The sequence below is a fragment of the Crocodylus siamensis genome, chromosome 2 (assembly GCF_052110815.1).
Source record: "Crocodylus siamensis isolate JL-2025a chromosome 2, ASM5211081v1, whole genome shotgun sequence".
In the NCBI taxonomy this organism is placed as follows: Eukaryota; Metazoa; Chordata; order Crocodylia; family Crocodylidae; genus Crocodylus; species Crocodylus siamensis.
The window spans coordinates 89,574,296-89,589,000 of NC_143396.1; the positions used below are offsets into that span (position 1 = coordinate 89,574,296).

The window sequence follows — 14,705 nt, forward strand, 5'->3', positions numbered from 1 at the left end:
TGATCAGGGCACAGGACTCTGACCAAGACAGTTCCCAGCCTCTACTCTGCGATCACAAGGTGGGGGCTCTCTGTGATTGTGGAGCTGCAGCTGGGAACAATCTCCCCAACCTCCACTCCATGATCATACACAATCTCCCAGGAAGAGGGTCCTGGGAGCTCCCTGCTGCCAGGGCACAGAGACATTGTCCTCTCTGGGGTCTTGTGACCCAGCAGCAGGCAGCTCCCACAGGCAGGAGCAATCTCCCACCCCCTGCTGCCTGTCTGACCAGGAGAAAGTGTGGTCCCAGTTGGATGTCTACAAGTGCTGTACACTTCAGTAAGTAATCACAAGTAAATTTGCTACCTGTATTTACAGGTAGGAAATTTACTCACAATAAGAGCCAATTACTGCACAGTAAGCATCTGCACATGTAGATGGTGATGCTTACTGCACAGTATGTAGCTCTAACCTCAAGTAAAGCGTTTTATGTAAATACGCATACTGACAAGCTAATTACGTTGCTCCACAGTAATATCTGTAGATGAGACCTGTGGTATCTTAAGTACTGCAGTAATTCCCAACACTCAAACTCAGAATGAAAAATAACATTGTCATTAGTAATGCCACATCTGTGGGTAAATGCTGTCTTAATTCTAAGCTAAAATACTCATGCTGAGATATAAAATTGAACCGCACAAAATATTTACATCAAACCTTACAGATGCTCAAAATGAGGCTTAAGATAGACTACTTCCTTCTTCATTTCCCACTATCATTTTTGCCCTTTGAATTCAATAAATTCTACCACTTTTCCCACAAAGACAGCTGTGCTAGAAAGGGCCATGGAGTTTTCAGGGGATGTGTAGGCAGCTATTGTGGCATTAGGATAAAGGAAAGTTCTCAGATGAGTTAAAAAATAATATAAATTTAGAGATAAGGCTACATGCAGTGAGAGTAAATCAGGCAGCCATTAGATCTGTTACTGTCATTCTAGTATTTGGTTTCTGCACAAGTAAAAGAGACTTTGCCACTGACATTAATGAGGTCAGTTAAGAACATCTTGAAAGTGTTGCAGGGTTGTGGCTCACTAACTTTAAAGAAATGGGCTTGTAAGAGATATGTGCTCGGTGAAAGTTCAAAGGCTGGATATGAGACAGAAATTTTATGCAATGAGCTAACTAAGGCTGAGTTAAGAAGCGGTTGCATTTAACTATTACCCATTTAATGTAAACCATAAGACTGTGGCGATCAACTTTTTTTCAGAGACAGGGCACCCCTCCACAACATTTTTGAATGGTTGACAACCACAGTTGTTCTCAACTGATCTTGGTGCTTCTCAACCAGGTGCTGCTGCCAGGTAGAACTGCTCAGTACACCTGCTACATAGCCAGACTGGGAAGAGCTGTGGCATGTACTCAGGGCCCTTCTACATTAGGGTTCTATGATAACCCTGAAGCAGGAAGGAGTCACCTCATGCTCCAGCTCTTCCTAGTCTGACCCTTTATAGCTTCTCCTGGAAAGAGAGGCACATAGGATAGATAACCTGCATGGCTGTTTCTGGGAGGAACATGGGGGCACCAGTCCCAGAAGAGCTGCAGCCCAAGCAAGCTCTCCTGCTTGTGTAAGGGTCATCAGAGATGCCTAATGAAGGGGCATGTGTGCCACAGCCCTGTATGCAAGACAGGTTTACTTAGCTTCCATTTTGGTGGCACCTGCATCAGAGCACCCTGAGAGGGGCTTATGGTACAACCCAGTTGAAAACTAGGCCTGTGCAAAGTGGCTAGTATTTGTGTTGGATTCAGATTCGGCCAATTTGGGGGACAGTGATTCCATTTGGTGAGTTGAATCACTGTCTCAAACCAATTCGGCAGAATCTGATTCGAAGATTTGGCCTATCCCCCACTCACTCTCCCAGCCCCACCCCACAATGGCTGCTCCACTCGGCCCCAGCTCCTGGCTCTTTAAAAAAATAAAAGAAAAAAAAGCATAAAGCCATGCATTCACTTGTTCCTGCCAGGCAGGGTTGCCATCCCCGCCATCCCACACTGCATGGGGTGGGTGGGGGGCTCTTCTACAAGCCCCTAGAAGTCCCAATGGCTGCTGCAGCACCTGGTGAGTGCATGGTTTTTCTTCTTTTTTTTTTAAAAGAACCAGGAGCTAGGGCCAGGCGGGGCAGCTATTGACAGGGCTGGGAAAGCAGACAGGGGATGGGGGCTTGTGGCAGAGCCCCCCATGCAGCATGGGGCAGTGGAGGGCAGCATGTTTCACCCCCTCACCTGACAGGAGCTGGTGAATGCAGGGTTTTCGGGTTTTTTTAAGAGCTGGGATGCTGGGGCCAGGCGGGGCAGCCACTGACAGGGCTGGGAGAGTGGGCAGGGGTGAGGGGGTGATCAGGGGGGTTGGGGAAGCAGGCAGGGGATGAAGCCTGGTGGGGATCCCCTCCATGGTCCCCTCCCTTACCGGCATGGAGTCCAAGTCCAGCTCCCTGCAGCCATGAGTGGGGACTGCCCAAATCTTGAAAGCTCTCCGAATCTTTTCCGAATTGATTTGGAGAGCCTTGAATTGATTTGGACCTTTTTACAGATCTCCTGATTCAATTTGGATTCAGAGATTCGGCTGCTGAATTGGGCCAAATCTCCTCCAAATCAAATCAGCACCCGAAGCTTCACAAAGCCCTATTGAAAACCACTGCGATAAAGCAGGCTAGGCTTTTGAAGGGTTATCTACTGAAGTATAATTCAGAGAGCTCAAACATTAATACAAAAGGGGATAATTTGAACTTTTATTCAATATATCATTTTTAATGGCATTTAAGTGCTAGCTAGAGGATGGATTGGATGCTTCTAAGTGCTATTAATAATGCTAATGTATGCTAACTGCATGTTTTCCAAAAGGAACATGAAAAACATATTTAAAAAAAAAAATCAACTTTCTTTGTAAAATACTGAAATTTATAGATAAGAAATGGAAAGTATTATTATGATTGCCCCCATGGAATTTACATAGAAAAATGGATCCCCAAAGACAAGGAGCGGGCAATTATTTTGGCTGGAGGGCTACTTAACAAGTTTTGGTAAGCTGTTGAGGGCCATAAAGGTAGCCACACCCCTTGATGAGCCCTGTCCCCTGGTCACCATGCTGGGACCAGAAGTTCCACTCCTAACCCCTGGCCTATACCACCAGAAGTCCCTCCCCTTGCCTTGGAAGTACTCTTTTTGGGAGGGGGAGATTATCATCTTGAAAAAACCCAAATCATATACTTAAAAACAACCCCCCCACACAAATGTCTACAATAACTTATTTTAATCTTATTTTTTAAAAATTTTGTCATGTTTTATGAGCGTTTGCATAATGTACTTAGAGGCAATTGAATAATAGCTAAAAATAGTATTACTTTTGTATATTGCATGGGGGTAAGGCAGTATGTGGGGGAGATGTGGTTGGGGAGTGGTGGGGCATGAGGTGTGAGGGTATATAAAAAGTGTGGGTATGATGGGTGGGGGAGGGTGGGAGGTGAGGTGGAATGGTGTGTGTGTGGGGTATGTGGTTGGAGTGGAGGGGTGTGGTGTGGGAAGGGGTGTGTGTGGGGACTGTGGGTGTGTTTGAAGGGTATGGTGGGGGGATGTCTGGGAGGGTGGAGGTGTGTGGGGGGATGGATTGATCCTTAGACTCTGGAGTGTGCAAGCCCCTGGAGCTGCATGTGGTGGCAACAAGTGGTGCCAGCCCTGCTCTGCCCCATAGCATGCAACTCTCCATGCCTGCATCCCTAGATGCAGGTGGCAGCAGCGTGTGGGACCAGCCCCACCTGGACCAACAGCACTCTCACCCAAGTCCCCAACCATGGGTGGTGGCAGGATGCAGGGCCAGCTGCACCCAGCCCCATAGTGCACATCTCCTGCACTCCTGAGTTCCCAGCTGCACATGGTGGGAGCATATGGGACCAGTGCCATCTGGCCCCATAGTGTGCGGCTCTCACACTCCCACCCCAATTCCCCGGCTGCACATAGTAGCAGCATGCAGGGCCACCTCTGCCCAGCCCCATAGCGTGCAGCTCCTTCCAGAGTCCCTGGCTGCACATGGCAGCACTGTTTGCGCCAGCCTGACCCAGCCCCATAGCGTGCAGCTCCTGTAGTGTGAAGCCAGCCCAGCCCCATAGCAAGTGGCTCCCCACACTCCCACCCCTTTCTCCCAGCAGGAGTCCCTGGCCCTGGCCTGACGAGGCCCTTACTTGCATTTCCAGTCTCACAAGCAGGGAGGCTGGAAACAGCCACAGGGCAGCCAGGCACAAGCTTTGCCAGTCAGAGGCTTGACTACCTCTTACCTTTTGTCTACACTAAAGTCATTCCTGTGATTTCAATCACAGCTCCGTTGTTTAAGCATTAGAGAGGATATGACATTAATCAAAATGCAAAATCAATTTTGGAAGGCTAGAATGACCCTGGTGATCTGAAACAAAGAAAATGCTAGCATTGTGCCAAAGGTGTGTAATACAGGAACATAGCAAAATAAAGGTATGATTGCAAGATGTGTGATTACGGCTGAGTCCCTTTCACATTAATCTAAAAAATTACTTGTCAATTGATTACAGGGATGCCATTAGCTAAATTTTTACTAGTAGCTTAACAGATACGGTAACACCTATAATCATCTCTGAGTAAGAGACTATAAAAAACATTGTCAACAGAAGAATGCTTTACATGGTAATCACTGCAGGGGGTATAATCTATTCATGGGACAAAACCTATATAAGAAAAAAATGTTTATACCAAGTGCATACAAAACTGCTTTACAACATACCACATTTTCTCACATACAACATATACCTTTTCTCCAAAAACCAGCTACTGGAAACTGGAATGTGCATTGTATATCAGAAACATTTTAAGAGCAGTTTCTACTGTTTAATTAGGCAAAAGTAAAATCTGAGCTGGGTGGGGCTCAGGGGGACCTGAGCGCGCTCCCCGGAAGAGGAACAGAAGTACTTCTGTACACTCCTGTGGCATGCTCCATCCGCCCCAGCACCGCAGCATTCACAAGCTGCACTGGTACCTCGAGGTATGCAGAAAAAGCATTTAAAGCTGTGGCTTTGCTCGAATCACTCATTCGCCAAATCAGCATCAAATCTTCAGCTTTGGATTCGGCCAAATTGAATCAGGGACAGCGATTTGAATCAACAAATTGAATCACTATCCCTGATTTGGGTTGAATCTGAATCCAGTAGGGCCCACTTTGGAATTTGTAGGTGAGTATTAGGGGTGTGCAAATTCAGCCTTTAATGGGATTGTACATGGTGAAGCTCAATAAAAAGCCCTAAAGTTTATTAACAATGGGCCCCATAATTAGACTGGGACAGCAAATTTTGGAAGCCTTCATATGATAATTTGTAAGCTCTGACAGTAAATCTCTTTCACAATCCATTAAAAGCAGTAAGAATCTTACATTTCTTTGGCAATAGACCCCGTATAATAAAGTCTACACTATATAAGAAACATCACATATATATTAAGCATTTTGTTAACATATAGTTAACAGTTATGAATGAAGAATAAGTGCTTTATTCATTGTTTGTGTTCATATTATCACAGCAAATATTTTTGCTTTTCTTCCTCACAAATAGAAACCAAACAATATTAACATCAACTTTTCCCACAGAACCTAATGATTTTTGGGGGCCCTGGTTTCAAATAGCAAATATCAGACACTTAAGGCTGTAAGAGGGGGCACAGCTATGGAAACAAACCCTGCCAGTTATTCTTACTATGCACATGCTACTTTTCTGGTATGCAAAAGTGTGTCCAGTGCTGCTGTCAAGCTGCAGAGTGCTCATTACAGTAGAGCTGGCTTTACACAGACCTGCTGTAATCATAACGAAGACACATTTTTTCAGCATGTGGTGTGTTTGGAACATGAACAAGTGGGTAGAGCTCCCTATTAGTCTGAGATGGCACAGACATGCCTCTAGGATTTAACTTGTAGTGGTTCTGAAGACCAGCTGCTCTCAATGTATATATAAATATAGTTTACACATAATGACTTTTTTTGTCAAATATCCAGCTGGAGCAGTATCAAAAAAGCATCAGTTTTGGAATAAAAATACTGGAGAACATGTTTAATTTTAACTCCTCCACTCTATTTCTGCAACATGCTGCCTGTTTCAGGATACAGCAAAGCAAAGCTGGGAAAGACATCAAAAGAAATATAAAAGCACATGGATCACAATAAGTTTAACAGTAGCCAAAGTAATCAGGTTCCCACAGTGCAAGCCAGAGACAGTGCCAACTGGAAGACAGTAGACCATATCCTTTATAAAAGCAGCCTCATTTGAGAAAAATTACACAGGGCCAAATTCATTTCCATGTGTTTTTCTTCAATAAGAGTTGTGACATTTGACCTACAGAATTTAAAAAACAACTAAGCATACAAGCATTGAAGGCATGCCATTGAAGGCATGCCCACTTTCAAATGACAACTTAAGAGAAAGACAGTACATTACATGCTGAAGGGAATGCAATGTAACCATTTTAGTGTGGCATGTGGCTCTGGGTGCCTGCCAAAAATATGCCCGAGACAACATTTATCTCAGTGTCACTCACCTAAGGCAGCTGAGCGACATGTTTTTAGTATGTAACACAGGTGCAGCAGGTGCTTTACTGTAGCATTCTCTAGCATGATCCTTGACAAGATATATACTGTTCGGATCCTTTTCTACAGCAGACTTTTTTCTTCCTTTTTCTCCTCCTACTTTTATTTTATTTTTGAATTCTAAAATAGATGATAATGTTCTTGAAACAGACATGGCTACTTTTGCTGCTGCTTCAATGTCTTTTCAGGTGAGGGGACTTAATTCACTTTAAATTGAAAATTCTTATATTAAAGAGGCTATTGAATACAGGGAAAGGAATCAATACCCACATAGGTTTACAATCAGATTTAACTAAAGTATTTAACTTAAGTATAGTTTTAGTAATTGAGAGAAACATTTAAGGTCTATTTTAGTAACTCAAGTAGTTTGGTGCCTAAATTTAAAAGATTCCCTTGGGATAAAAAAACCCCCTATATATACATACTATTAGCATGATGCGCAGAGAGTTTAGATGAGTTGCACAGTTTAATTTAACAGGACCTTTAATCCTTTGAAATGGGTAAACAACAAAATCCTAAACTTTGAGCACTAACTGCTCAGTATCCCAACTTCATCCAACTTGCACTCTAATGAAAACACTTCAATAACATTATTTTCTTTTAGATTATACTGATATATCTGTGCATCTGACACAAACAGCAGCCTTTCAGAAGACATTTCACCTTAATATTGTTGAGGTTACGATTAAGGTTTGTGGCTTGAGTGCAATTCTAATGAAGCTGGGGTGCATACTGCATTTGGATGTCTGCTGGGGATGCAAACAATGGCACTGGTATGTGTTACTGACAGTGTTAACAGTGTTACAGACCAGCAACGTCCAAATCATGACCTCATGGACTGGATGAGTGATGTGGGACTGGTCTGCATCCTGGATCCAGCATGTTAAGCTCTGACATCTGGCCTGCTGGCTTCGAATTTGGCATTGTCAGTGTTAATTCCTGCTGCTGCATCCCCAAATTTGGGGCCCAGAAGGCCAGATATGACTCCACACTTCAGACATGGTTCACAGGCTTCCTCACAGGTCTGAAAATTTGGCAGCAGGATGGAGTAGTAGCAATATTAACTGGCCCTCGAACTGCAATAATTTACCCTGTCACTGCTCACCACTCCAAATTTCCAGACCTGTGGGGAGGCCCAGGGCCCTTGATAACATTGTTCCATGGCCTGTTTCTCTGTAACGCCCATTGTATCCAATTTGAAGTTGGAAAGCAATGCATCTCCACCTACTTAACTTCATCATTTGCATCATTTTAGGTGGATGGGTTTTGATTCATAACGAAATTAACTGCCCCTAAATGTAGTTTTTGTTCGCTATTTTTTGTTTCAATGTGTCAAAAGCAATACTGTGCATGAAATTTTGTATCTTCATCTACTTTTTGTTACCATGTTGAGTAAAAATACAGCATATCCATTTTGAGGCCTATATTACCCTAAGGCCCTGATCTTGTAACTAGTTGCACATGGGCAAATTTCTGAACATACAACTGAAGGAAGGCAACTTGTGCAGCACTATCTTTGGAAAGGGCCCCCAAAATAGCTGCTGCCAGTGTCAGCAAAGCAACTGGTGCTGCCCAGTGAGCTGCTGCTACCTAGAGCACAGAGATGCTGTTACACCTCTGCCTGCACTCATGAAAATCACAGGGTGACTATACACATGTTCAGGAGTAGGGAGGGGTCATTTTAATTAGAATAGTTCCCTGAGAGCTGCTCCAATTAAAACAGCTCACTGTCACATGTATTAAGCCACCCATATTTTAAAATGGATGTGGGAGCACTTTAACTAACACTCATTCAACAAGCTTTAGTTAAAGCACCCCTGCAGCCATTTTAAAATGTGGGGGTGCTTAATACACATGATAAGGTGATACTGGAGCATTCTAATTAGAACGTGTTCTAATTAAAACACAAATCATCATGTCTATAGGTAGCCACAGTCTTGAGGATCAGAACCACAGTTCAAAAAATAAATTTAAGCATCTATTCAGTATGAGAGAATTAAGAGTCCTCCTATTATGCTAGTTGCAATATCCAGATATATTTTTATTGAAAAAGCAAATTTTCTAAAGACTGGTGGAAAAAATAATTTATTGAAATTCTTCTACATGTTAACATGAAACATTTATACATATATATTTTGTGCTGGTAAGATAGATATACTAGATATAGACAAACTTCTTTATACACAAAAGTAATTGCACTGTACTATCTTAGTTTTATACAGCTAATATTCAGAAAATGTTGGTGGGCTCAAAATGGATGTATACAGGAATTCAATGTATTTTGAAGATGATTTAATAATTCTTCACAGGTTGTCCAGAACATTAAAATATTCAGTAAAGAATAATACATCATTTCTGAAAATTAACAAGACCATACCAAAAGGCTTTGCCCAACAGCTATGTCTCAGCAAGAAGCCTTTCATTTTCAGAGGGGTTCTACTGAAAAAGAACCAAAACAATACAGATGGCACAAAACTGTCCAGTAATCTATTTGCACAAGTTAGCTGCATGTAATTAATATGGAAAAATAAGAAATACATTGCAAGTGAACAGCATTTGAGTAAGAGTACCTTTACACATAATTCAAATTGCAATGTTAGACAAAGACCTCTTATTTTCAATATACAAAATGTAAATGTATTATCTACAGAAGGAAACTGTATAACAACATCAAAGGAGACACTTTTTTGATGAGCAACTGGCACAGTGCAACAAGTATTATTCCCAGAAGCAACTGGAATGCACTATGAGGGCAGACTGAAAAAATAATGGACATTAACAGAATATTTCTCATAAATTAGTGACCTGGATTCATCATTCGTTCTATTAAATGAAACTTTTGCCTTTCCAGATATGGTGTGTATTCACACAAATAGTCAAAATATAGAAAACTACCACTACACTGCAGAGATGAAGATGAAGACAGCATGTGAGGCAGATTAATATGGTTAGCTAGAGCACAAACAATGCTAAATGCCATTAAGTATTATTCAATATTTGGAATATGAGAAGGGTCACATGATCCACCAAAAAAAAAGAGGCTTGACATGCACTCACAGCAGAAAGACAACGATAACAAAAGCAGAAGCAAAAAAACTGAATGAGAATTTGAAGGAAAGTGAATATGATTCTGGGTTTGGATAGATGGCCAAATGAGAAATGCAAAGTGAAGTAATACCTACAAACCATCATTACTGCCAGACCAGCTGGTTGGAAACAGTATTGCACCCTATCCAGTGTCTTCTTCTTCTTCCCCCAGTTCAGTAAGCATCTTGCTTTATTTCCTTGAGTGCATGTAAGGAAAGTTTAAGAAGTGAGGAATTTTCTTTGAAGCAATAAGACTGCAAAGCAATGTAGTAACAAAATAGGTTTGATATTTGTTGCTGTAACTTTGGTATTGAAAATGAAAAGACAGTTTGGTATCAGCCCCTTTGTATGCAGAAGATAATCCTTTATTAAAAGATGTCCCAATGCTCCCCTGATCGCTATCCAGCTCTGGCTCCAACTAGAACCTGACTATGGGAGGCTCCTCTTAAGCCTGGGTCAGCCACAAAATAAACAAAGCACAAACCAATCCCAGAATGCCCCTTTATGCAGAACAGTCAGGAACGTATCATCTGACAACCTTAAACCAATGATGGCGGATGCCAGAGAGGGTATGGACAGGGGATAGATCACTTTAGATATATATACACACCCTGTTGATATATTCTCCCTCTAAATCATCTCTTACTGCCTCTGTTGGAAACAGCAAAAAGGACTAGATCAGTGGTGCTCAACCTTTCTGGCTGGCAAACCAGATGAACAGTGCCCAAGCTGTCTGTGGGCTCAATCCAACTGGCGGTCTCAATCTGCCATGGGGAGGTCACAACAGGGCCCAATCCAGCTGTGCAGAGTGGGGCAGGGGCAGCTTGGCTCCAACATAGCCCTGCAGGGGAAACAAGCATGGCCCAGCCCAAATCTGGCCCCACAGGGCGAAGGGTGTGGCCAAGACTAAGCCAGCCCTGCAGGTGGGGAGAGGACATGGCCCAGACCAATCCAACCCAGTAGGAAGGCCCTGGCCTGGCCCCATCCAGCTGTAGTAGAGGAGGCGAGGTGGTGTGACCTGGTCCCAACCTACTACCTGGTTTGGGGTTTGTGAATTTGGCAGCAAGGGTGGTTAGCTATATTTACTGCTACCACTCCCGCCACTGCCACATTTCCTGATTTATGGGGAGCCCCACAGGCTGGATACCTATGACCCCCGCAAGCCACATTTGGTCCACGGGCTAGAGGCTGAGTATACCTGGACTAGATGGACCACTGGTCTAATTCAGTATGGCACTTTTTTACGTTACGTCCTTATGGAAACATCTGTAGTCAGAGAAAATGCTAAAGCAAGGGGGAGTCCATATTACTACCATGCACGTGAGTAAGTTATGCTCTTGCTGGGTGGGTACATGGCCCCATATGTGCATACATGGGAGAGTATAGGTCCTGAAATTGTAGCTGGGTAAAACCCCATAGCTAGTTGGTCTGAGAAGGAAGGAGGAGGGCCCTGCAGTGTTTTAGCTTAATAGCCTCCTGGTCAGAGTACGCATGCAGGAAGTGGGACACAGGTCCTAGGCTCCTCTCAGCCAGAGCTTCACCAGTGAGCAATCAGTATTCAGTGCAGAGCAGTGGGGTAATTTCTACCCCACTGGAAGCAAGGGTCCAGACTAGAACCGAAGAGCGTCTCCGTTCCAGGGATGCAACTCTCACTGAGCCATACACACTCTATCTTGCTGTCTTTTTCTTGGTCCCTCATATATCCATCTTTCAGCTGCCTAGGGGGCCAGCTTCAAGAGGAGGACTGGAGTGGGCTTAATGCCCAACTTGAAGCCTGGTTGGGGCACTGTGCTGGGAAGTACATGTAGATTCAGACCCTCTGTGAGTGAAAGGGGGTTAAAACCCTGAGGCAAGTGCCAGTAGACATGAGAGAGGCTCTGGTCATACGTTTTTGTTGGGTACAATTTCCTGATTTAAACTGGCCCAGGGCAGACACTTACACTTAGCACTTCTATTCCATGTGGACTTGCAAGTGCCAAAAACAGCAGTTATGTAGGAGTTATACTGTCCATAGGCTCTAAATCTTCTCTCTGACTCTCCCTCTAGCTCTAAGTAACTTGACATATTGTCAAAGGCAGCCTTTAATTTTTGGTGCCTTAATGTTTGGGAACCAGGCCTGAAACATTTTAGATATCACATTCAGAATATTTTCAGAGCAGATATAACTTTGGATAAGTATATTTTATTAGGCTGAGTATATTTTTTGCCCTCTGGAAAACAGGATTAGAATATACTGATGTTTGTAAAATACCTTGTAAATTATAATAGTTATATAAATGCTAAATATTATTAATATTAATCAGAAGACTTGTTCTGTGAACCTTTTAAAATTTAAAAAGCTTTTAAATACATGCGTAGGCTACAAGTACAGTACCAATCTAACTATGCACTGCACTCTAACATTACAATTAAAAATAGCATGTGCCCTTTTAAAAAAGGTGTTCTATTGTTTATGCTGTAATAATACATTTTTACCATTTCCTAAGGCACCTTTAAAATCTGACTATGGCTCTCAAAGTGAAAGCAAGCTATGTAAAAATATACAATGACTTTGTATTTCATTAAAAATATAATTAGAAAATTATTATCCAAAGATGGCGCACACAATATTCATGAAGTAACAATATCTGTTACAGAATATACATATAAATATTTCTGAGATAAAACATAACATCCCCTGATTTTAATATACTAGGCTAAGAAATAGCCACATGTAGTAGCTACCATCAAAAAGTCAATATTCACTTATTCATATACCTGCAATAATAGTTGTGGTTAAAATTTTCTAAACTGCCTGAACTGGGCTCTCAGGAGTTTGTATGCCTGTACACTTACACAAGTTACTGAGAGGCAAACTAGGATGTAAACTTAAAGCATTTCAATTGTTCATAGTAACACCACATGTGCATGTTTTTACTCCCACAATAAGAGTAAGTTAGCTTACCCCATTCGCACTGAGTGCTAACCTATCTCGCACTTTCAACGGCATACATAAGAACATACACACAGGCAGTTATCTTGTAGTTGCTGACATACGTACATTGACACCCAAGCTTACCTCATAGTAACTTGTTTGTGTATCCATACACTTCAGACTCCTGAGAGCCTGACTCACTTGGGAAAAAAAAACAAAAACAAAAACAGTTTATGTTGCTAAGCCCCATACACATTTTAGAAAAATTTAAACCACAATTATAGCTGCAGGTATGTGAATAAGTGAGTCTGGATTTTTTTTTTTTAATAGTTATTTGGGCCACAAAAAAGCTTTTGCTGTATATGTATATCTGGCACCCATGGGGAATGGTGGGTGCTGAATAACAAAACATGCCAGTTAATCGAGAGGCCCGAACAAGTGTCTCACTGGTTGGGCCACTGCTTCTCCCGCCGCATCGTTGACCCTCCCACAGGCCCCAAGGGACAGGAAGGTGGGCCCCACGCAGCTGGGCCATAGGGGCTCAGCAGTGCAGGCTGCTTTGCCCCAGACCGTGGGGGCTGGCAAAACTGGAAGTGCCACGGTGGGCACTTCCAGTTTCGCTTTTACCTTACAAGCCAGCATGCCAGTTAATAGAGCATGCCGGCTTGTAAGGTGCTGGTTAAGGCAGCTTTTACTGTATTCACTTTCTCTTGGGAGACTTGCTGCTCCCTGTGAAAAAACATGAGTGTACAGATGTTCAGGATTTTTCTCCCAGAGCAAAAATGGCTGCTCTGGAAGAAAAATGACCTGGGAACACCCAGGAAGAGTTTCTCCTGGAACAGCAAATGTCTATATACATTCTCTTCTGAGAGAATCAACACCACAGTCCACCAGCATCTCAGGGTGCTTTGCTTTCCCCCTCTTCCACCATGCACTGTTGCCATTCCATCTCCAGGCAGACTGAGAGAGCAGGCAGAGCACGTTGTGATGTGTACATAGGCCGCCCTCCTGGCTGTGCAGAGTCAGCACTGCAAGCTCTTTGCTCCTCAGGGGCATAGCATTCAATGTCTCTTCAAGAGCTTCTGGTAAGCTTTTCTATCAGGAAAAGAAACTGGAAGAATTCTCTCAGATCATCTGAACATGTGTATGCAGCCTTATTGGTATACTCAGACTCTTAGAACCATAGGCACAGAATGAGCCTTTGGCTGCAAAGAGTCTAAGTCACTTTTGAAAACTAAAATTAAGCTGAGATCCTAAATTATTTCCTTTGAAAGTTTTACCCCATCATTTTTTAAAATGGGACTCAGGTTCCCAAGTCATATAAGACATGTCTTCATTGCCTCTGTACTGAACCCAGGATTGTCATGACAAAGCAGAGTACACATGCTCACTCTTGCTCCACTTGTTCCAGATTCCAGAAATCACACTATGTAGCCAATATAGAGCTGCCCCAAGAGTATGCCAATAAGCTTCTTTGAGACAGAGATCTTAGCATTGGACATGCACTTGGGGACCTTGTAAGCAGCTACATTGCCTCATTTTTGGGAGCTGGCCTATATGGATTGGAAGTAAGCTCTCCTGGGCAATGAATGGAGAGAAGTATAGATGGTTCCTTAGGTTCTTTTACATAATTTGACCCTGTATTTCCCTCAGCTAAGGCATCTATCATGAAACAGCCTCCATGACAGCAGATCCCTGTGCTAGCACAGAGTCCCACTCATATCAGCAGGGAGCCTCTGCAGAGGCATAGGCATAACTGGTGACTAAGAACTGGAAGACTGCAATATTTTACTCACTGCAGGGAAACAAATGGTAAGTTTTCAAATGGCACTAACTTTCCACATCAGTTAAACAGAGATGTACTGTGTATTACAAAGTCTAATATAGCAGAAAAATTTGTAGACAGAGAAATAAATATTTAAACACTTGGCAAGCCCTTCAAGAACTTTTTATAATACAAAAGTATTTTTTTTTTTAGGAAAGGCATAAACCCTGAAGACCAATAATCAAGCCCTTTAATCTGCTGTCAAGATAGTAAATACATTAATGTAATAAAAGTTTTACAAAAGGGTTTATTTCT

General features: G+C 42.6%; 1 protein-coding gene across 4 annotated transcripts in view; it reads right to left on the reverse strand.

Moving 5' to 3' along the window:
- Window positions 1-8,693: 8,693 nt before the first annotated feature.
- GUCY1B1 (guanylate cyclase 1 soluble subunit beta 1) overlaps window positions 8,694-14,705 on the reverse strand; it is an 80,486-nt gene continuing 74,474 nt past the window's right edge. Inside the window, exons 14-15 of one of the 4 annotated variants that reach the window (XR_016440762.1) lie at window positions 12,770-12,825; window positions 8,694-9,908 (exon numbers count right to left, since the gene is read on the reverse strand). Coding sequence is in view for 3 of the 4 variants with exons in the window: in XM_090036315.1 (XP_089892441.1) it covers window positions 13,475-13,720 (246 nt within the window). In the remaining variant the exon portion in view is untranslated. Of the gene's footprint in view, window positions 13,721-14,705 lie in introns of all 4 variants that reach the window. The other 3 variants (XM_090036313.1, XM_090036314.1, XM_090036315.1) reach the window with 3 other exon arrangements.